This window comes from Ahaetulla prasina, chromosome 2 (genome assembly GCF_028640845.1).
Source record: "Ahaetulla prasina isolate Xishuangbanna chromosome 2, ASM2864084v1, whole genome shotgun sequence".
Classification (NCBI taxonomy): Eukaryota; Metazoa; Chordata; class Lepidosauria; order Squamata; family Colubridae; genus Ahaetulla; species Ahaetulla prasina.
This window is the reverse complement of record NC_080540.1, coordinates 48928667-48953290: the sequence shown is the minus strand read 5'-3', so window position 1 is coordinate 48953290 and position 24624 is coordinate 48928667. Positions and strand designations below refer to the sequence as shown.

Sequence of the window (24624 nt, the reverse complement as noted above, 5' to 3'; positions counted from 1 at the left end):
CAACACTGTATGCCAAATGACATGTCCTAGAATTTGATGCATATAACTGTAAAACAGTTGATACAGCAACTATATTTCTTAAAAGTGTGAATGTGACATGACTGCGCTGTGATCATGCAGCTGGCTTTTAAATAACAGCTGTAACTACAGAATACTGACACAGGTGCAGGAGTTAAATCCCCAAGCCATGGGTTGTTGTTGTTGTTGTTGTTGTTGTTTTTGGTGCAATCCTTCTCTGAACTCTGCAGTCAATTATTCTGTTTAGATTTGGGTGGAAGCTGCTGTTTTCATATAAAATTTACCTTCCCCCCCCCCCCTTCATATTTTCGTTAAGGACAATTTCCAATGCAAAATCTGGAAACTTCTAATTTTTGCCAAAACCACAAAGTGCTCCGTTTGGAGATTATCTTGCATTAGGTTGGGGAAAGTAGGTGATGATGTAATGGCTGATGTGGTGTTACAAATATTATGTGCCTTGTCTCCGTTTCATGTTTGCCTTTCTGCAAACCTCAGTGTTTTGCTCGAATCTGATAGGATTTCTTCCTTGGCCTCTGAACATCTTCTCATATTATACATCTTCAACAAGGGCTGGGACAACAGTTTTGCTTGCTTTCCTGAACTGGAAATGTCTTTATCCAGTTTTACTCTCGGAATGCTTAAAAAATGTGCCAAACTTTATGATTTCAGCCCTTCAAATGCAAATAAAAATTGGATTATATATCAGTAATGGTAGAAACTACATTTGTGACCAAATTACCAAGATCAGAGACTCAAACCAACAACACTAACTACTGACCTGAGCTACTAATATTCAAAGACATTTAAACTATAACTGTTTGGGGGATTTGGCTTATTTGGTAAAAATCATGTTATTTTTGTACAACCATCCAACTTGAAGCAGGGTTCCCAAAGCAACAAGAAACAAGGCAATGATGCCTGTATGGAAATCAGATCCTGCCACAAATCTACTCAGATGTCTCCTCGTTTTTGCATCCGCACCAACAACAGCACATAGGGCCAAACAATCACACACAGACACAGACACACAGAGATACACACACACACACACACACACACACTTCTAGCATGTTCTTCCTCTACTGTGGTACATGCTATCATCTTCCAGCAATCTAGATTCTGAAGAGGAGAGAGGATAACTTTTCACAAAATAATAATTAATGGATTCAAATTTAACATTGAAAACTAAAAACAAGGACAAAGTAATATTGTAGCATTTCATCCTCCCAGGACACTACTGCAGATCTCAAAGGGAACATTTTTTTGGGGAAAGGGTTCTTTAACAACACAACAAAGCAAGTGATTGATGAACTCATAAAGATAGAAAGGTTTCTATCTATATCACAAAATGTCTTAATAAAATGCAATGGGTTTTAACATTTAATAAATGCTAATTCATAAGATGTTTGAGCATATGCAATATGCATATATATGCACAACTGTCTTCTATTCCTCCCCTCTACCTTGTTTTCTTCCAGTTTAAATCATATATCAGGTTAGCAACTCCATGTACCTGGTAACGTGAGCTGTTGATCACAAAAGCTTCTGCCATGCATGTTTTAGTTGGAAATCACACCAGTGGTGGGTTTCAAATTTTTTTACAACAGATTCTGAGGGTGTGGCTTGATGGGTGTGGCATGGCTAGATGGGCGTGGCAGGAAAGGATACTGTAAAATCTCCATTCCCACCCCAATCCAGGGAAAGGTTATTGCAAAATCCACATTTCCTCCTGATAAACTGGGATGTGGGATGCAGAAAATAGATGGGGGCGGGGCCAGTCAGAATTTTTACTACCGGTTCTCCGAACCACTCAAAATTTCCGCTACCGGTTCTCCAGAACTGGTCAGAACCTGCTGAAACCCACCTCTTAATCACACGATCAGACTCCTCCTGATTTTTGCTTACCAGAGACTAACATAGTTTTCCTCCTATAATATCCTCTATACAGGTAGTCCTCAACTTACAACCACAATTGAGCTCAAATTTTCTGTTGCTTCAGTGAAACATTTGTTAAGTGAATTTTGCTCCATTTTACAACTTTTCTTGCCATATTTGTTAAGTGAATCACTGCAGTTGTTCAATTAGTAACACAATTGTTAAGTGAATCTGCCTTCCCCATTGACTTTGCTTGTCAGAGGGCTACATAAGGTGATCACATGACCCCGGGACACTGCAACCATTATAAATGTGAGTCAGTTGCCAAGCATCCAAATGTAAATGACATGACCATGGGGATGCTGCAATGGTCATAAGTGTGAAAAATGGCCATAAGTAACTTTTCTCAGTGCCATTGTAACTTTGGAGGTTTGAAACTGTTGTAAATCAAGGATTACCTGAATATGGGAAGTAAAATCTAAATGAATGATTTTTAAAAAAAATAAATGGTACATTCAGGATATAACTATTACCTTGCTTAAATAAAACTTAGAAACTATTATTTGCATTTCTGTCTTGTTTAGCAAAGTAGTGGGCATATAAGTGAAATCCTAGATATTAACTTGGAGCAGAATTTGAAAACTGCTTAAAATTCTCCTGTATTTCTAATGCTTCCTTTGTTGTATTCTGCTTCAAGCTTTCCCTACACCTGCTACATCAATGAAGTCATCTTCTTCAAACTCAAATCTCATCTTTTAATCTTCTTCTGTACTCACAATGGCTTTTTCCCTGCTACCTTATATACTTCCTTTAATACCCTTTTCTGCTTATTGACCACATACGTAACTCTAACTCTTTCAATCTCACCAAGTTTTGTGTTTTTATTTCTTTTATATTTTTAACTACACAACTTTGAAACCAATTGTACGTTGCTCCCATATAACTCCCATATAACACCTATCCTGCGTGGCCTGCACTGGCTGCCAGTAGCCTTCCGGGTGCAATTCAAGGTGTTAGTGCTCACCTTCAAAGCGCTCCATGACTTAGGACCGGGCTATTTACGAGACCGCCTTCTGCCACCGATAGCCTCCCAACGACCTGTGCGCTCCCACAGAGTGGGCCTGTCGGCTAGTGGCCCCCGGGGGAGAGCCTTCTCTGTGGCAGCACCGACCCTATGGAACGAGTTACCTCCAGGGCTACGCCAATTCCCCGACCTCCGAACCTTCAAGCGGGAACTGAAGACTCTATTATTCAATCAGGCGGGACTAGCCTAAGTGTTTTAACTTAATTTTAACTTAATTTTAATGTATTAATTTATTTATAATTTTAAATTTTAAGGGTTTTATATCGGTCTATGACCGTTTTAGTTAATTGGGCCTGTTAAATATTTCATTTTAAATGCATTTTAAATCTGGGATTTATATTGTGTTTTAAATAAGGCTGTACACCACCCTGAGTCCTTCGGGAGAAGAGCGGTATAGAAATTTAATTAATGAATAATAATAATAAATAAATAAATTGTATATGAACTCAGAGTATGATGTATCAACTCCTATTTCAGACAAGTATCAAAGGGATGCTATCCAAGCATCTGTAAGAATCTACTAACATAATTTAAACATAATTTAAAACCCTTCTAAACCGGATGCTTATATAAACATGAGCTACCAGCTCTACTAGAGAGATAACCTTCAATTCAAAGGAGTGTACTAACAGTCTTGCCAAAAGGACTCTAAAATATGTGTAGAACAACAGTTTTTATCCTGTCTTCTTTAGGCTGATTGTTGAGGTTATCCAAATCAATTAAATAAGCTTGTATGTTGTTGTTGTTTTATCAGCACAAGGGTGTGAAAAAACTGTTGAAGTCAGCAAATTTCTATGGTATTCCATTTTATTGTTTTCTCTTGATGGGCTAAATCCATTGTGGGTCAGTCCACAGATGGCTGAGCAATTAAGCACTCCAGCTAGTACTGCATTGTCTGAAGAGAAACCTAGCGTAATTTTTGCTTGCTGATTATTTTACTTGCAATGGAAGGAAGATCAACACTGTAATGAATTATTAAAACACAGTGCATGCAATATTACAACTCATTCAGTGACCTACATTGCCTACCTGTGCTTTTGATCTACTGATCAATTATACTGGGGGTAACCAACTGACCTTGAATCATATTATCTGAATTGCACAAAGCTTGGTTTCTTCCTTTTATTCCTATTTCCTAGGATGATTAAGTGCTGGATGCCACAGAGACCCTGTTCTTCCTCTCTTCACGTGGCTTATTTTATACCGAATAAACTTTTCTTAAGCATTTCAGATTGCTAACAGCAAGTATTCAGACATAAAATAACTTTATGACATACACAGGTAAAAATCCATAATCAAACGCCACATTTCATTCATAGTTTTGACCAAAATCTAAGCACAGCAAGTTATCTTTAACACCAGAACAAAATAGAACACCAGTTCTATTTCTGCTAATTGGGCAGGGAGGTTAACATATATTAGAGGAGACTTCAGACCTGGAACTGGGCAATCAAGGCATACTAAAAATATAGACTAGAGTATTTATTTCTCTATTTGAAGACCACAAAGTGGCCTATATAATAAACCCTTCTGTTTTAGAGAAGAAAGCACTACTTGAAACTATAGCTTTATAAACCCTTGATTCAATTTAAAATATCCTAAGAGATTAAAGTAGTGACATTTATATATATACCACCTATGAAATACTTTGCTGAACACTTTCCATATATTTTATTAACATCCTGTGAAAATAACCCATACCTCATTTTGAGTTGAACATCTGTATTTCAATCCTTTTTTTTTACTCTCCTGAACTTCTGTTACTCACTTACTGTTCTAACCTTATTTCATTAACAACTTGATTTTGTCTGCAACTGTGGAGTTTATAAGACTCATAGTACAAATGGGAAATTTTCTTCAATTTACCTTCAGAAACTCTAGCTGAATCTGATTACCTGCTGACTATACATTCATAGATAGATAGATAGATAGATAGATAGATAGATAGATAGATAGATAGATAGATAGATAGATAGATAGATAGATAGATAGATAAAGGGGGGGGGGCAGCAGCTCTGCCCAGCAGTTCCTCATGGATAATGAGGAATGAGCTGGGCCAGTTACAAGATCACAGGCAAAACAACAAACAAATTTGGTTGATATATCAAATGTGTATGTGAGGTGGAGGAGCGGTGGTGTGTGGGAAGGGGTCAGAGAGAATGCCGCTAAAGCAATATCTGACAGCTCAGCAAGCGGTACGTGATAAGGGAGGGAGCAAAAGGAGCTAAGCCTCCAATGATTAACATGTCTGAAGTAAAAACGACAGAGCTAATTATTGGTGGGAGGCGGGCAGATGGGCCTATTACCCGCACAATGGCTAAAGAATAGAATAGAATAGAATAGAATAGAATAGAATAGAATAGAATAGAATAGAATAGAATAGAATAGAATAGAATAGAATAGAATAGAATAGAATTTTATTGGCCAAGTGTGATTGGACACACAAGGAATTTGTCTTGGTGAATATGCTCTCAGTGTACATAAAAGAAAAGATACCTTCATCAAGGTACAACACTTACAACACTTAATGAGAGTCATAAGGTACAAATTTAACACTTAATGATACAATACTTAATGATAATCATAGGCTACAAATAAGCAATCAGGAAACAATCAATATCACTATAAATTGTAAGGATAAAAGCAACAAAGTTACAGTCATAAGTGGAAGGACATGGGTGATGGGAACAATGAGAAGATTAATAGTAGTGCAGATTTAGTAAATAGTTTGACAGTGTTGAGGGAATTATTTGTTTAACAGAGTGATGGCGTTCGGGGAAAAACTGTTCTTGTGTCTAATTGTTCTGGTGTGCAGTGCTCTATAGCGTCGTTTTGAGGGTAGGAGTTGAAACAGTTTATGTTTATATTAAATTGATCAATGATGCATAAAGCGAATGTCTCTTCAATGGTAGTTTACAATCTGATGATGTTAGCAGATGATGCTAACAAAAGCTAAGTGGATAATATATTTTATGTTCCGGAGAGCCAGCGCTGTCCGAAGACTTCTCCGTGGTCATGTGGCTGGCACACCAAAGGTGCACGGAATGCTGTTACTTTCCCACCAAAGGTGGTCTCTATTTTTCTACTTGCATATTTTACGTGCTCTCAAACTGCTAGGTTGGCAGAAGCTGGGACAAGTAATGGGAGTTCACCCCGTTACGCGGCACTAGGCATTCAAACTGCTGAACTGCCAACCTTTCGATCGACAAGTTCAACATCTTAGCCACTGAGCCACCACGTCTATTATATATGTATGTATGTAGGTAGGTAGGTAGGTAGGTAGGTCTTTGGTTATTTGGGTTTTCTCCCACGTAAAATTGGAAGTGTCTTGGAGACATTTCGACGAAGTCTCATTTGTCATCTTCAGGCTTCAGCTTCGTGCTTCTGGGAGCAATGTGTGATTGCAGCTGTTTCTTCCTTTTTAACTGCTAGTGGGGGTTTGAATTGATTGGGTGGGAGCTTGGCCTGGCTATATATATCTCAAAGCCATTTTCATCAATATTGTTTCATTTTTCATTAAGTGTTTAGTTAGTGGCTGTTGGGAATACCCAGAGATGTAAATTATGGCATATCAAATGCCATAACAGAAATTAGTATTTATGTATTAAATTTATATGCTGCCCATTTCACCAATAAGGTGAATCTGGGCGTAAAACGTTATAGAGGCAGCAGATGATGTGAGGTAATGAGAGAAATATCTATTTTCCCATAATTGACAGCAGATATTTTTTTTCCTCCATTATGAAAGCCAGATTGGTGGCTTTGGACCAGTCACCCTCTCTCAGCCCAATTTACCTCACAGAGTTTTTGTTGTGAGGAAAAATAGGAGGAGAAAAGAATATGGTTTGTGTTTGCCACCTTGAGTTATTTATAAAAATAATAAAGGCAGGACATAAATAGATGAATAAATAAAGTGCTCATCAGCTGGGTCTTTTACACTGTCTCCTCAATATTTTTTTTATCGTAACTTAGCGTAACAAATATAGTGCTGAAATAATGTGAATGATGTGAGGTCACAGATTTGTGTTCATGTTGCTTAAAAAAATATCCCTCCTTCACCTGTATCTTCAGCTTAAAGCTAGTAGGTTTAAGGTTTTGTATTTCTTCCCCAGCTGTTACCACACATCATATAACTGGGTTTGCTCAGTATGTTTAATGATGACTGAATTAACTCCACTTTTTATTTAATCAGGAGCTAACTAAACAATTGGGACATTCAGCCGCACAAAATAGTAACAAAAAATTAAAACTAGCAAACATAGCCTAGGTGCTGTGCACAATCTGCACATGCTTGTGTGTCCTGCCTTTAAGACACATATTCCACTTGTAGAAAGGAAGGTTAGAATTTTGTCCTAAACTTATTGCTCTTATTTTTTAAATAAAGTGAAGGGCGGGATAGAAAACACTGAAGTTGTTATTGTTGTGCATTCATAGACATGCACTTGTCCTCAATTTATATCTTGTATAACCCCTTTTTTATTGTAGTGCTGAAGGTGAATAAGCTACCAAGGTCACTCTGGAAAGCCAGAAAACACAGAGGATCTTATTTCTATGACAATCAGGGGGCAGGAAGGCAATATTCTGGCTGCATCTTATCTCTTTTGCCACTTTCATGAACATAACCTCTTGGTCCCATTTCATCAGTTTTAGTTATTTAACGTTTAAAGCATAAAAGGTTGCCCAGCCCCATGCTGTTTAACATTGTAAGCTATCCCTTTGGTACGGGCTCAGAGAATTCAAAGGTACAAACATCGATATAGTTTTGCAAGATAGACTCTGATCTTGGTTCAAATTTTGAAATCAAACACTTAATTATAGATTAATGAATATTCTATGCATCTTTTGTTTCTCTGTAACAGGAATAAATTATATCTGATCAGTTAAATGGGTGGTATTTCAAGAAATAAAGCTAGGAAGCTTGAAAACATTCACTGGGTTTGGCAGTATGAAAAGTACTTATAATTCCTGAGCTTGGAAAAAGAAGATCCACCAGAAACTTCTTTAATATTATAACAACTTTGGGAAATATGCTGAAATATATCATGGGCAGGGTTCTGGAGATATTTTTGTTTCTACAAACATCTTCATTCTATCAGCTCTGGAACATTTCTAAATATAACAGTCGATTACTAGAATGTATTCTATTAATAAATGTAATTATATTCTTTCTATGTCACTGATCTTTCAGTCAATTTCTAAATATTTAAACATTCATTCATTTGAACGTCTGTATTTTTGTAAAATACTCAAGAAGTGCAGTTTTGTTATAAAACTTATTCCATTTCTATTCAGCTTTAATTTAGAGAGAAAAAAATACATTGGGTAATCCTTGTAACTTCTATCACTGAAAATAAAACCAGAGGCAGTTACTGGCATAACAATCCATTTTAAATATTTTAAACAAACTTTCTGTTAACTTTAAGCATAATTTAAATAACTTAACTGGTCAACTACAATGAAATACATTGTGCATTTTTTTATTTCACTGTAACAGGAATAAGTGCATTTGTGCTGCATAACTTAAGAAGTTTCTCTTTGAATGACTGCAAATGACTCTAACAATAATGAACAAATGTGGAGTCTAATCATATCTATACACTCCTAATTCTTCTACTTCAGTAAATTATCTGAAATAATACTACTGGTAAATATGTGATCAGATCTTTCCAATCTTTCTATGTACCTACCTCACCTACTACCTAATTTATATTCTGCCTTTTATTCAGGGCAACATACTCAAGGCAACATATGTATAACATACATTCTCTTATTTTTCCTTACCTCACCCTTTGACATAGATTAGGCTAAGAGAGATTTATTGTTTCAAAGTCATCCAGTGATCTTATATTGTTGCCGGGGAGTTAGGGTTTCCAAGTTCTTTTAAACACTCTATTGTACTAAAGGAAGAAACAAGAGATCAACCAATAAATAACTATTATTGGTGGGACACCTGTCCTTTTCAAATAAGTAGACATTCTTTTTAGGTGAGAAGCTCAATCAGCTTCTCTGCTTCATGGGACATTTTTTTAAAAAAAGTTTTGGCATGTGAAGTGCATAATACGCATGGTTTTTATGTTTAATTATTACTATCTAGCTGTTGTTGTTTTTTACTGTAATTCAGAAAAAGTATCAGTCTCCATTTTCTTTTTTCTTTGGGATCCAGTAGTCATCCTGTTCCATCTATAAGTTTGCACACTGACCTATCTCTAATAATAATCTGGAGCAATTCAAATGATCTTGCAATAATCTGTTTTGATTCCATCTATCTGCCTTTCTCTTCTTTTATTTCCCTTGAATCTGTTAAGCATAATTGTTTTTCTTGAGGCAAATAATCATCTGCTCACTTCATATACCCAAGATATGTTAGTTTCCACTTGTTGATCAATGCCTTGAGAGAAGACAATTAGTCTTTATTTGGTCCAGGACTGATTAATGGGTCTTCTTGTAGTCTACTGCAACATTATGAAACCTTTCCAAATCCATAGTTCAAAGTCATATCTTTTGTTGTTATTCTTTCTCAGTGTCCAGTCTTTATAGTTGTACATTAGGCAAGAAAGGCCATTGCTTTAATTATCTTCTGTATATTTGTCATTATCTTTTTCCACAGATTAATCTTCCAACAATCTTCTATCTTTATATATTAATGAGCCAAAGAAAACAAAGCTATCTACCACTTTCATATTTCTCCATCAATCATAAATCTATTGAGCATACAGACTGACATTATCTTTCTCTTAATATTTAATCGTAACCTTGGTTTATATTTAACTTTCAATAGGTTTTTTTAAAAGTATTCTTTGTTAGCTAACAAAACAATTTTCACGCTATAACAAAATTTGAAAATCTTGCCACTTTCAAATTTCTTACTTAATTTTTACCAATCCTGCCTAGAGCATATTTTCTATATAAGTGGATTAAAAAGATATAGGATCAAAATAGGCATTTATTTATTTCAATTTATATAGATGTCTGCTCACATGTATGATTCCAAGGGACTCACAAGTTAACAACAAACCCACAAAAAAAATGAATTTAAAACAATTAAAAGACAAATTAACCCAAAGCATTTAAAAACATGAGACAGTGCCAACCAACAGATGAAAAACAATACAGTCATTTCATAGGCTCCCCACCTCCACTGGATCTCTAAGTCTGATGGCACAACCACTTCTTTAAGGACTTCCTTAAGGCCATTAGGGCTGGGGCCAATATAACCTCAGGGAGGATGAGGTTTCAAAGGATAAGTGCCATTACAGAGAAGTATATTTTCCTGGCTCTCATCAGATGGAAGATTCTTCTTTCATTCTCTTCCTGTAATGGAATGTGCAAATGACCTTGGGGAATGAGATGAAGAGATATTGCCTAGGAAACAATCAGACAAGAGAGGTAGGAGCCTCCAGCAGCTTAAGCCATAGAAAGAAACTTAGGAAGAGTGGACCTTAAAGGAAGAAGCAGTTAAAAGTGGTAGAGGAAAAAGTGCAACTTTTACACTTGCAAGATTCTGTTAATGTAAACTTATAGTAAAGTAGAATTAGTTCATTTAGTTATGTCTCCTGTTTACTTGGGCGGGTTGACACTTCCTTATCTGAATCACTTCTCCAATTCAGATCTGACATACATTCTTGTTCATTGTAATGATTTATGATTTATGATATTTGTTATTTCTTTTTATTTATACACACTCACACAATGTTTGTTTGTTGTTTGTTTGTTTGTTTGTTTGAACTCCAACCTAGTCTTTGAGTTAGGCTATGTGTAGATATGTGTGTGGGGGAGAATTCACGTACACATGTGTGTGATAAGAGTGAAAAAAAATAAAGCTGTTAATTTAGAAAGTGCACAATGAAGCTGCATATATGCCTGTGATGGACTTGTGGGTGCTGGGCAGGGACTTGAATTTTCCTTTGGGTAGGGAAAACCTGGAAATTTTCAGATTAGGGTTTTCCCAGATGTGCCAAAATGATATTTCTAATAAAATGTAGCTTTGAGGAAACTCAAGCCTCCAAGTTTCCTTTCGTTGGGGGTGTTACTTGGAACCCTGACAATGCCTTTGTTCTACATTCCTATAGTACACGTTTCCATAGTACTAGAACCTATTTATGACCTTCTGTGACTTTTTGTCTAAATATTGGTGGACCTATTCTTGATTCAGCTTCAACATACAATAATAATTACAAAAAAAATGTATCTTGCACAAAAGTTTTAAAAACATTTCATATAGATGTGTTATAATTACTGTCTATCAAATTACGCCTACATGCTTAATACACCAAACAAAATTGTATGAAAAAAGAACTTATTTATAACAATATGTATAAGTAAATGATTGCAATAAAGTGATCTCAATGTAGAAAACCACAGTACCAAAATGAATATTGAATATATGTTTATATATCTTTAGTTTTCCCCTGCAAAATATTATTTTCAAGACATCATTTCCAGAGATCTTGCAATTCTAAATTAATAGTAAAATTAAAGTGGTTGAATGCCCAGACTTTGCAAAACAGAAAGAGTCAAAGGTAAAATAAAGACCATTGTTTACTGTAATTAATATTTTGCTGCTTGGAATAGTTACCAAATAAATAAAATACAGGTAAAGCAGGCATGAAAGATAAAATGAACCCTGTTGAACAATAAAACTGTTCCATAAGGCAACTGGCCAGAACAGCAGCACCCTGAAAGAAGGGGTTTGTTTATTTTTTATTTTGGGGAAGCACAGAAAAGTGATTAGAATAGAATAGGAATAGGAATAGGAATAGGAATAGGAATAGGAATAGAATAGAATAGAATAGAATAGAATAACAGAGTTGGAAGGGACCTTGGAGGTCTTCTAGTCCAATCCCCTGCTTAAAACCTACACCACTTCAGACAAATATTTATCCAACATCTTCTTTAAAACTTCCACTGTTGGAGCATTCACAATCTCTGGAGGCAGGTTGTTCCACTGATTAATTGTTCTAACTCACCATTATAGCTCAACATTCCAACTCACTCATTATATCTCACAATAGGCATTCTCCACTATGTCTGGGACAAATATGGGCAGATTTCTCTATATATTGTAGAGGGTAGACAAACTAATATTATTCAATGTTTATTGTCCCCAGCTTGCTAAAAAATGTACTTATGCATTTTAAATCCTCTTTCCCCAGTATATTAAACTAGAGCTCCACATGTACAAAAAATATTCCTTTATCTTTTGTCATAAAGAAACATTTCTTCACATGCCATTCTGTTCTGGTTTGTTTAACAAACCACTGTCTTTGTTCAACTGATATACAAACATCTCCATTTGTACTTATATCTTTAGTTAGAACCAAAGGGGGGGAAATGGAAACTACCCCCCTTAAAAAAAAAAAAAAAACCTTTTCTGACCATTTTTCTTTTGATTCAAAAGATTCTGTTTGTTAATATTATGCTACCTTGTTTGCACAGATCTTGTGGCCTGCATGTCAGTGGAGAAATACACACTTAAGACATGGGTGGTAACAAACCAATTTGTACTTTTAAGGATACAACTATCCTTTCTTTCTTTGCTTTTCCCCCAAATGTTAAATGTTAAATGTTTAAGTTTATTGTTAACAATAAACTTAAAGACTCAAGATCCATCCCATCACTAAAAGATTCTAACAACAAAAAATGCAATGACGAAACAGTTAAAGCAAACCTCTTCAACATTTTCTTTGGCTCAGTTTTTGTTAACTCTGATAACACACATCCGACATTCCACAAACGTACCAGCAATGATTATGATGACTTAACTCATATAGATTTCACAGAAGATAACATTGGAAAAGCTCTTCATAACTTAAAACCATCGCTATCTATTGCACCCGATGGACTATGTGCATACTTCTTAAAAAAACTTTCCATTAATATAGCAGAACCCCTAAGCAACATTAGCCATTTCAAACCCCTCCAATCCATACATGCAGCAGACTGACACCCACTATGAAGATGTAGCACGACCACGACCACGAAGCCAAACAGCAGAAGTGCAGCTCACCAGCTCAAATCCCCCTGCAACTCAGACTAATTTGAGCACAACCAAGCCCCCACCCAAACAGGACACACCCCCAGCCAATCAGAGCACAAAAAACCCCCATCCAATCAGAGCACAGCCAAGCTCCCACCCAATCAGTTCAAACCCCCACTAGCAGTTAAAAAGGAAGAAACAGCTGCAATCACACATTGCTCCCAGAAGCTCGAAGCTGAAGCCTGAAGATGACGAATGAGACTTTGTCGAAACGTCGCCAAGACACTTCCAATTTTACGCGGGAGAAAACCCGAATAACCAAAGACCTACATACAAACACCCGCGAAAACCTCAGAAAACATATATATATATATACATATGCTATACCTCCTAATTTTTATTCATATATATGTTTATATACTTTATAATCTTTTTATATGATGTTGTGACTAAATAAATAAATAAATAAATAAATGTAAACTTTGTTGACTCATTCCTGAAATAGCTATTGATGTTAAAGAGCAGGGGTGTTAAACTCAAGGCCCGTGTGGCTTTGGCCCAGTCTACCCAGTGCAAAGAGGAAAGATCAGGCCAAAGTAACTTCGGCCTGGTCTACTCACTGTGAAGACAAAAGATCAAGCCACTGTAGCTTCAGCCCAGTCTACCCAGTGCAAAATGGAAAGATGAGGCTAGCATAGCTTCGGCCTGATCTACACAATGAGAAGAGGAAACATGCCAGCAGTTTGGGGAGTGGCACTAAACTGGCCACGCTCACCCAGTTGGCCACATCCACCCAGTTGGCCACACCCGCCCAGTCAGCCATACCCACCCATCCCCCCAAGGTTAACCACAGTCCTGATGTGGCTCTCAATGAAATTGAGTTTGACACCCCTGTTGAAGAGGAAAATATGCTTGAAATATTTGTATTGAATTTTATGTTACATATGCTGTAATAACAATCAGATGCCTGTGCACTTAATCAGAATATCCTGGCATACTTTATAAAATGATTTGCTAAAATCAAGACCTTATGTTTAGAGCATTCTCAAAAATCTACTAAAGAGGTTAGTAAACCTTTTTGCTGAGTTCTTTTAATTAATGCACTAGTTTTAAGATGTTTACAGAGGGATATATGGTTGATCTGCTCCAGATATCTATTTCAGACTGACTTGTAATTGTCCAATTCCTCTTTTCTCCCCTTATCTCTCATCAGTTAACACTTTACTACTTCTCCATGATTTCTGAAAGATAGTAGCTCTCTCAGTATCTGAAAATATATTTAATCTGGCCCTGAAAATTCTAATTTAGTAAAAATAAACAGAAATCCCTTGACTACTATTCTCTCAATCTCAAACTTTAATCCTGTCCCTGTTCTCCACAAATGTTTGATAGAGCACATATGCACTTGGTTGGTCGTTTTTATTTTGAACACAGAGGTTATTTTTGTTGATCATATCATTCTTGGCAAACTTTAATTCATTTTGAGCTTTATTTTATTTTTTTGACATCTCTAGAATCCTGAACTGACTTATACCATGTGCATTTCTGAGTATGAAAATTATATGAGCAACCCATTTATTTTTGGAATATCAGCTCCACAGTGACCATCAGACATTTAATTACAATAAAACTACTGCAGAAAAGTTTTTATGAGACAAGTATATTTATTCAAATGTCTGATTATATTTCACATGACAAATCCAAAGAACATACTTAAGTTAGACATATTTCGTTTAGGTTATAATTTAAGTTAATTATAATGATGTACAATATCAATATATGCTTCAAACGCTCTACCATCATCCCAGTGCCGAAGAAGCCCACCATCAAGGAACTGAATGACTACAGACCAGTTGCTTTAACATCTGTAGTCATGAAAACCTTTGAAAGGCTAGTGCTTTCCTACCTGAAAACCATCACGGATCCACTGTTAGACCCCTTGCAATTTGCATACCGAGCAAATAGATCAACAGATGATGCTGTTAATATGGCTCTGCACTACATCCTACAACATCTTGAGTCTCCAAAGACCTATGCAAGGGTCCTTTTTGTAGACTTTAGTTCAGCATTCAATACCATCATTCCAGACATTCTTCTAACTAAGCTAAACCAGCTACAGGTACCGGAACAGACTTGTAAGTGGATCACAAGCTTCCTAACAAACAGGAAGCAGCAGGTGAAGCTAAGCAAGATCACATCAAATACCTGTACAATTAGCACAGGGGCCCCCAAGGCTGTGTGCTCTCCCCACTTCTCTTCTCTCTGTATACCAATGACTGCATCTCCAATGATCCATCTGTTAAGCTACTGAAGTTCGCAGATGACACAACAGTGATTGGTCTCATTCGAGACAATGACGAATCCGCATATAGACGAGAGGTCGAACGATTAGCCTTGTGGTGCAACCAAAACAATCTGGAACTGAACACACTCAAAACCGTAGAAATGGTGGTAGACTTTAGGAAAACCCTTCCATACTTCCACCTCTCACAATACTTGACAACACAGTATCAACAGTAGAAACCTTCAAATTTCTGGGTTCTATCATATCGCAAGATCTCAAATGGACAGCTAACATCAAAAACATCATTAAAAAAGGACAACAAAGAATGTTCTTTCTGCCAACTCAGTAAGCTCAAACTGCCCAAGGAGCTGCTGATCCAGTTCTACAGAGGAATTATTGAGTCTGTCATTTGCACCTCTATAACTGTCTGGTTCGGTTCTGCAACCCAACAAGAAAAACACAGACTTCAGAGGATAATTAGAACTGCAGAAAAAATAATTGCTACCAACCTGCCTTCCATTGAGGACCTGTATACTGCACGAATCAAGAAGAGGGCCGTGAAAATATTTGCAGATCCCTCGCATCCTGGACATAAACTGTTTCAACTCCTACCCTCAAAACGACACTATAGAGCACTGCACACCAGAACAACTAGACACAAGAACAGTTTTTTCCTGAAGGCCATCACTCTGCTAAACAAATAATTCCCTCAACACTGTCAGACTATTTACTGAATCTGCACTACTATTAATCGTTTCATAGTTCCCATCACCAATCTCTTTCCACTTATGACTGTATGACTATAACTTGTTGCTGGCAATCCTTATGATTTACATTGATATATTGATCATCAATTGTGTTGTAAATGTTGTACCTTGATGAACGTATCTTTTCTTTTATGTACACTGAGAGCATATGCACCAAGACAAATTCCTTGTGTGTCCAATCACACTTGGCCAATAAAAAAAAAATTCTATTCTATTCTATTCTATATATCTTAATTGTTCTAATTTTCAAAACAGAATGAAATAGGAATGCAAAATACATATTGCCTTTTTTAAATAACAAATGCTTTTATAATTCTAACCACTGTTTGGTGGCACAGTGGTTAGAATGCAGTACTGCCGGTTGCCTGCAGTTTGGCAATTTGATTTTCATTGGCTCAAGGTTGACTCATCCTTCCAGCTTTCCAAGGTCAGTAAAATGAGGACCTAGATTGTTAGGAACAATATGCTGACTCTGTAAACTGCTTAGAGAGGGCTGTAAAGTACTATGAAGCAGTATATAAGTCTATGTGCTATTACTATAATTTTAATACTTTAAAAATAATACTTTTCTCCATAAAAGTTTTTTTTTGCCTTAGACATCTTAGATGCTTAATTAAGTCAGAAATTTCCAAGTTTTATTCCACTGCTGGTGACTGCTAGCTTGTTAATTAGTTGCCTCTTTCATTGATTAGCAACTTAGACAGTACTCAATTATAAATGGCTACAATGTCTGCCTTGCTTTAGAGTCTAATTAATATGATATAGACTGTTTAACTATTGGTGTGTCTAAATTATTTATGATGGCAAAACTACATTTTATTGTTAATCAACAAAAGTAGCATAAAATAAAAACATAGAAATGAATTATTTGTGTTTTGTTTTATGATAATTTACATCAAAACTTTTTGAAAGTTAGTGCAATTATGAGCCAACTTTCTCTGCAAAAAACTATTGCTTAATTTCAGAAAGTGCCACAATATCTAATGCACACATTAAAATACATTAAACAAAGAACACAATCTACTGAATGCATTTTAATTAAGCGCTAAACAAGGGAACAGAACATCATGTTCAAATACAAAATTAAAGAGAAAGAAAACAATTAGGATGACAAGTTTGTTTTTGGGTGAGAAAATGGGTATGTCTCATCTTCTTTCTCTATTTATGATTGGAACAAGAGATCCCATTAATGGAATTCTATTCACAGGATGCTCATCTAGAAGATTGTAGTGAATATTCATTTAGTTTATATTCATTATGCTACCTAAATTAATCTGATCACCAGATCCCGTTCAACCTTATTGGAATCATCAAAGGCAGTCAGATGGTATTTTCTGGGATTCAAACCCTTTACCAGGAAATGAACTCACATATCTTCACACGAGTGGTGGGTTTCAATTTTTTTTTACTGCCGGTTCTGTGGGCATGGCTTGGTAGGCATGGCTGGGGAAGGATTTATTTATTTTATTTATTTTATTTGCATTTATATCCCGCCCTTCTTCGAAGACTTACACTATGTCAAGCAATAGTCTTCATCCATTTGTATATTATATACAAAGTCAACTTATTGCCCCCAACAATCTGGGTCCTCATTTTACCTACCTTATAAAGGATGGAAGGCTGAGTCAACCTTGGGCCTGGTGGGACTTGAACCTGCAATATTGCAAGCAGTTGCTGTTAATAACAGGCTGCATTAGCCTGTTGAGCCACCAGAGGCCGTAAATCTCCATTTCCACCCCTCTCCAGGGGAAGGATATTGTAAGATCAGTATTTCAGCTGGGACTCAGGAGGCAGAGAATAGATGAGGGCAGGGCTAGTCGGAATTTTTACTACCAGTTCTCCGAACTACTCAAAATTTCTGCTACCGGTTCTCCAGAACTGGTCAGAACCTGCTGAAACCCACCTTCGCTTCACACTTGGATCACTACTTACATTGAATTAGCTTTAGGCATTAGCAGTAGTAACTTGCAGGATGGGATAAAGGAGAAATTTCTCATCCTCCAAGTCCTGTAAAACTCTGTACATGGGGACATATAACATGACACTTATATCTCTCTGCTATGAGACCTCAAGAGAATGTATAAACCATTCTGATTGCTGATAAACTGATCTAGAAACCACCAGCAGGAGAGCATAAAAAATAGCACTAGTAACCATAAGATAAAGGATTATGAGCCAACATTTCCCCCATTTAATTTAAAACAAATATTGTGCATTGTTTGAGAGGTGATTTCCCAAAGATTCTTCAAGAACATACAGGAATGAAAAGGTGAGCATCTGTTTGCAACCCTTTAAAGCAGCTATGTAAAAGAAGAACTACACTATTCTAGGACACTGTAGACAGGTGTTTTGCTGCTAGATACACTAAAGTGCCTTTTGAAGATTGAATCTGAAGCCATGCATAGCCCAGAACTCTTCCTTATACTGGACTGGCTCTAAAGGAAAACAAGTCCAACCCATGCTGTTTAAAAGACAGGAAAAAGGGTGAGACATCTGAAACTTTAAATAACTATTTATAGAATTGGCTCTCGCTATGAAAAAAGACGAAGAGATAAATTGAGACTTTGATAACAGTTTTCCCTTTTTCCTGTAGCTTGCTACATGAAAGAGAACGTCAGTAAGAGAATGAGAAAGAAAAAAAGAAAAGGGAAAGGGAAAACAAAAAACAAATGTCAGAAAAATAACAAGTGCCTTCATGCAGTTTACTTTTTTTTTTTTTTTAAACACAGGACCTATTAGGTTACTCTAAATAGAATTTGGTCTTTGACAAAAGGAAGAGTTGCCCTACTTTGTTTTAAATCATAACTACCAGTGACACATTTCCCAGAATATGCTACACAGTATGATACCCACATTTTCATGAGGAAAAAAAAATCAAAAACCATACTAATAAAAATATTTTTATTACAACGTATCAAAGGTTACAAAACTGCTAATTTGAATTTTGCAAGACACCTTTCTTTAGTTTCTAACACTAGTCACTTTGGCTCCTTAAGAACATTTCTTCTTTTGGGGAAAGTACAAGCAATTAAATCTAGGTTTCACAGTCTTAACTTTATTGCTGTTTGAAATACTGAGTGGATTGTTTTATAATCCATTTCTAGTTTTAAACAGTGTTTGGTCAAATAGTAGAATTAAAACTGATTATTTAAAACTGGGCAAGCCGGTGGTTAGAATTTTATAGTGCCTTTTGGATAGGCCTTTATTTTTACATTTCTCCTCCACAGGAACAAATTTAAGTAATAATGTACTTCAAGAAGGCATTTTTTTTCCTCAATGTGCTTCATCACAGTGAAGAAAAAAAGAAGCAAAGGTTTTGATTATTGCATTTTTTAAAGCTTGGATTCATTTAATGTTGTACTTGACAGACACCAAAAAAAGCCTTTTGCAGCAAAAGGATCCAACCTATTTCAGATGCATAATTAAAGTCCTCTCCCATTTGCTGGTTTTGAAAGAGAGTGAAACCAGAAGCAAATCCCTCAGCTCATTCATATGCCACCTGCCTTAGTAATCTAACATTCCTCTTCTTCCTTCAGTGCCTGAGCTTAAATCTATCCATTTAACAACTCACCCTGAACAGCTTCCCATCTCACCTGCCTGAACTTGAAACCAATCACAGAACATTCATTATAGCTGCAGCTGTCATAGTTCTCTCGGTTTGTATAATGCTTCTTCCATGCTGTATCTGTCCTGCCCTGTCACCTCTTTGTGACAGAGTTTGTTGCATTGCATGTCGGATTCCAGGGAGAGTGGAAGACAATTTCTGTCTGGAAATACTTAACACTGAAATAGGAGGCTACTATCCAGAAATGATCCTATGGCCTTGGATAAATATCCTCTCGATATACACTCAAGGGAATAATTTATGCATTAAATATTGTTAGGACAAGTAAACTTATATTAATATTCTAATTAGAAGGAAAAAGACAGAGCATTTATTCAGAGACATAAGCATTTTTCATGTTCAAGTGCTCAGTAATTAAAAGACATTAGCAAATAGACCTTTGGAAATCTTTTATAATTTTTAGTTAAGTTTTAAATTTACAGTATACTAACTATGATAAGGATGTCCACAAAAATGGGATAAAGGTTTGCTGTTTATATATAAAAAGATAATTCAACAAGCCATAAAGTTAGGATTTAAGATATGTAACATGCAGAAAAGTCATGTAAAATCATGAAAATTCTGTAAACTGAAATAGTTTCTGCAATTATTTAAAATTAATAAAAACTAGAATTTGAAATTGTTTCTCTTGGAAAGATAGTTGGTTATTTAAATTTTGCTTATGCTTCTAAAATATGTGACAGTAAAATCCATGTAGAAAAAATTGCAGTGCTACCATTCATTCAATCATTTATCCTGAAATGAAGTTAAAAATTCTCAGACTTTGTTAGAATATAAATTTAATCACACAAAATATTTTTAATGTAGCTTAAAAGGTAGAAAAATATATTTTTAAAAAATCATGTGAAAAGGCACTGTTAAGTACAATATGAAAGAGAAAAAGAACAAAACCAGTTCAGAACAGAACAGAATAATAGAATTGGAAGAGATTGTGGAAGACTTCTAGTCCAACCTGCTCAAGCAGGAAACTGTACGCCATTCCAAACAAATGGTCATCTAATCTCTTCTTACAAACCTATGTCATTACTGTTCAGATGGGCCTCACATTGGACATTACAAAATTCACTTCATATACACTTCATGAGCTTCATAAACAATTTGCTGTGATTACCTAGCCTTCCCACATGCTAAGTTTCAAGTAATAAAAACACACAATGTACTTTTTTTTTTTGCTTAACACAAGTTTGAACCCAACTCTTTACAACCTGTAAACCATACCTTAGCCCTACAAATAAATAAGCAATGGGCCAGCCACTTGTTAGTTATAGAGGACTGTTTGGCAGAGCTTCAGTTTTTAAAACTTTGCTTTTTATGGCAAACATCAACTTTTTGTGTGATCTTTCCACTCAAATATTGTTACTGGCTTGCTTGCTGTAAAAGAGAAATACGACTTCTCGAAGAAAGTTGATATGATCAATGAAGTATCTTGGAAAACGCAATTGCTGGCCCAATATCGGTCATGAGGAAACTTTTGCTCAGCTGAGTTGAGTAGAAAATCTCATAGACAGGTAGTCCTCCACTTACAACAGTTCACTTAGTTACAACAGCACTGTTACAACGACAGTGAAAAAGGTGACTTATGACCATTTTTCATACTTATGACCATTGCAGCATCCCCATAGTCATGTGATTGACTTTTGGAAGATTGACAACTGACACTTGTCAAAGTCTTGAGGTCATGTGATCCTCTTTTGCAAACTTCTGAGAAGCAAGTCAATGGGGAAACCAGATTTACTTGAAAACCATGTGACTAATTTAACAACTTCAGTGATTCACTTAACAAATGTGGTAAGAAAAATAGTAAAATAGGGAAAAACTTACTTTAACAAATTTCTCACTTAGCAACATAAATTTTGGGTTCAATTGTGATTGTAAGTTGAGGACTACCTTAGCAAATATGTAACTTGAAACTTTCAAAGCATAAACTATTGCATGCTGCCACATTCTGACCATTATAAACTAACACAATTTTCCTCTTGTCATAGTGCAGTGTGTAATTTCAGCAGGGAATTGTGTGTGTGTGTGTGTGTGTGTGTGTGTGTGTGTGTGTGTGTGTGTGTATGGCAAAATAGTGGTCAGTTCTGCTCTTTTCATTAATATTCTATGCAAATACATATGAGATGGAGCTTGCATTGTCACTCTGTAATGTCTTTTTAATGAAATCTTGGTTTGCTGCAGACACCTGTCATAATTAGCTTAGTCTTTTTCCCAGTCAAAAAACTGTTTTGATTTGCTTTTGTGAAGTTCAAAAAACCCAGTGCAGCTTAAAGGATCAACATTTCTGACCACCACATGAATCTCACCCCTCATTATGTAAAAATTGCACACCGCATATTAAAATTTTAATAAATCCTTGTGTCCATCAAACATGTGCAAGTACTCCTTTTTTTTATACAAAAAGGGAGATGAAGGCCGAGAGAGAGAAAAAAAATATCAAAGTCTCCAATTTAACAGAAAACAAGGATCAGGGATTCTATTTCTGTATTTTATTATTCACTTTGTAGTTGTACTATTCATAATCAGACATAATAAAAATCAGTCAAACTCTAGTATCTTTAAAAAGTGTTTTTTTATTTTTTATTTTTGGAGTGTTTAGCATGGGAGAGAGAGAGAATAGTTGCTGTCAACAAACCACTCTAAATTTACACACACAGACACACACACACAAGCACAAAATCGAATAGAATGGTTGAACTTTGAAGCACCTTGAACCTAAGCATGGAAAATACTAGCAGTAATAAAAAGAAGTTAAAAGCGTTGTGGAATCCATTCAACCATTTTAGTTAAATGCAGGCCAGGAAGACAGCTATTGTTGCTGCTGTATCATTCACATATGAAGCACAGTGGCCTTTGGAATGAATGTGTAATATTAGAGTGGCATTTAAAAATCAGAAATAAACGAGGGGAAAAAAGTTTTAAAAATGACACATTACCTGCAAGGCACAACATGAACGATTGCAGTACGAGCAGTTCCCATGGCAACCTCATTTTCAGTTTCTGATGTCAAAGGAGACCCACGTCCAATATGTAGTGATTAGAATGCTGCTTCTTTTAAGTTATATCCGATCTTTAATCTGTGGGAATAGAAAGCGAAGTATTACAATAAGATTTAGGATTACAGCTCCTTATGCTCTTTGAGACTCTCTGCTTTTCCCCTTGATTTAAAACAAATTTACACCTAAAGGAAAAGAGATGAAAACAACTGGAATAAAAGTAAAATATGCCACAGCAGTGGCAGCAGCAAACACATCAGTTACTTTCAAGTTGCTTGGAGCTATGGAAGAAACCACAGCCCTCAAATCATGTCACTTTTCTTAAAAAAAAAATGCATTTGTGAGTTACCGTCAGAATAGAAAAAAGGATATCACAATTAAAAAAAAAAAGTAGATGCTCTTTGGAATTAGCTCTCTACCCCATCCCATGCTCCTGACCTCAAAGCAGCACTATTAAATTGTGGGTCAAGTCACTGATCCAGTAACAATTCTTGAATTAATTGTTAAATCCACTAAGTGTTGATCTCTACCTCTTTTATCTTTTGACACCTTTGAATTTGCTAACTGTTACAGGAAACAAATGTTAACAAGGACAGATGGCAAGTCCCTCCAGGATGATAAATGCCCTTCAGGGTGAGCAATTAGGGGCGGCTATATATCCCTCCCTTTTTATTCTGAGAGCCCAGGCATCCTCTCCTCATTGCTCATGGGCTGAAGCTGCAGAGATAGCCTGAGATTAATCGCTCCCCTGTAACTGAAACCTTTCGCATGACAGTTGGCTGTCGGTCCAGTAGACCTCCAGGGCAGCTAGGGGAAAGGTTCAGCAAGGTGGCAAACCACTTAAATTGTTTTAGCTATTTGTCTGGAGATAATGTATTTTCAGCAAAGTATGACTCTATTCCGTAGCTCTGGGTGACTGTGAATATATATTGTCTTGAATATATGTGTGTGTATTTTCCATGCCTCTTATGGTCTTCACTTCACTTCAGCATGCCTGCTCTATTAAATCCATTAGACGTTTCAAACATCATAACTGGAGGTCCTTTTTTAATGCATTAAATTGTGTGCATAGTATTTCATGTAAAACATACACATCTTTTAAAGTATCCATGTCGAGAAAGTTTAGATTAACAATAATTAAAACATATGTTCTTATTAAGAATTCATCCTCCTAATGTCTGGTGTTTAAGACCAACAGCATATCTAATAGAAAATGGCGTGATATTATGAGAGAAACCTGCCTGCTTTTATAAGTTAACGTTGCTCAATCTCTGCTAAGTCAGGTTCAATGTGCTGACATGAGGAAGAATTCCCATCTTGAGAATTGGAGAAGTTGTTTAAAAAGAACAAAAAATAACCCAATATATGTCAGTATTCTCACATCTATTGTAATTAAGCTGACTGAAGATAAGCAGAAAATTGCCTATCAATAGAAGTCAACATTTTACATATAATGATTACAATATATTATATTAGGAGTTGGATAGATAACGTGTTACAGACTGCAACTGCCTGCAATTGTCAACTCTTATTGCAACAGACATATATAAATGGCATCCAAATTTTAGGGGTACATGCATTACTTGTACAAATGAACATTTTTAGTACAGAAATTGCAACTTTAGGGACAAATGTGACCCTGCCAAAATGTCCTTCCCATTAAAAGCACCCATCTTTGTCCAAAGACAATATTTTGTGGGATATCTGTCATGATCACAGCAGGAAGGAAGGGTTGAACGTCTCTTTCTCCACTTCCACAGCTGAAAAGCCACAATTCTGTTATTACTTACATGTTTCAAAAGTGGAATTAACATCACAATTGTCACTGAACTACTGTAGGAATAGTCCTAAGTGTAATAATATATTGTATGCTATATGACACAAGCTACTCTGAGTCAGACAAAATCTATTTGACAGCTATCATCGCCACAGGATTCAATGATGTAGGAATTTAAGCCAATCCCATTGCTATACGAGATTATTATCACAGAATCATGCAAAA

The 24624-nt window shown here is 36.0% G+C and overlaps 1 protein-coding gene across 1 annotated transcript in view; it reads right to left on the bottom strand.

Moving 5' to 3' along the window:
* Positions 1-24624, bottom strand: part of LOC131191126 (contactin-4-like) — a 721863-nt gene that overhangs the window by 328655 nt on the left and 368584 nt on the right. The window contains exon 2 of the mRNA XM_058168934.1: positions 22563-22703. Coding sequence (XP_058024917.1) covers positions 22563-22617 — 55 coding nt within the window. The 5' untranslated portion in view covers positions 22618-22703. The remainder of the gene's footprint in view (positions 1-22562; positions 22704-24624) is intronic.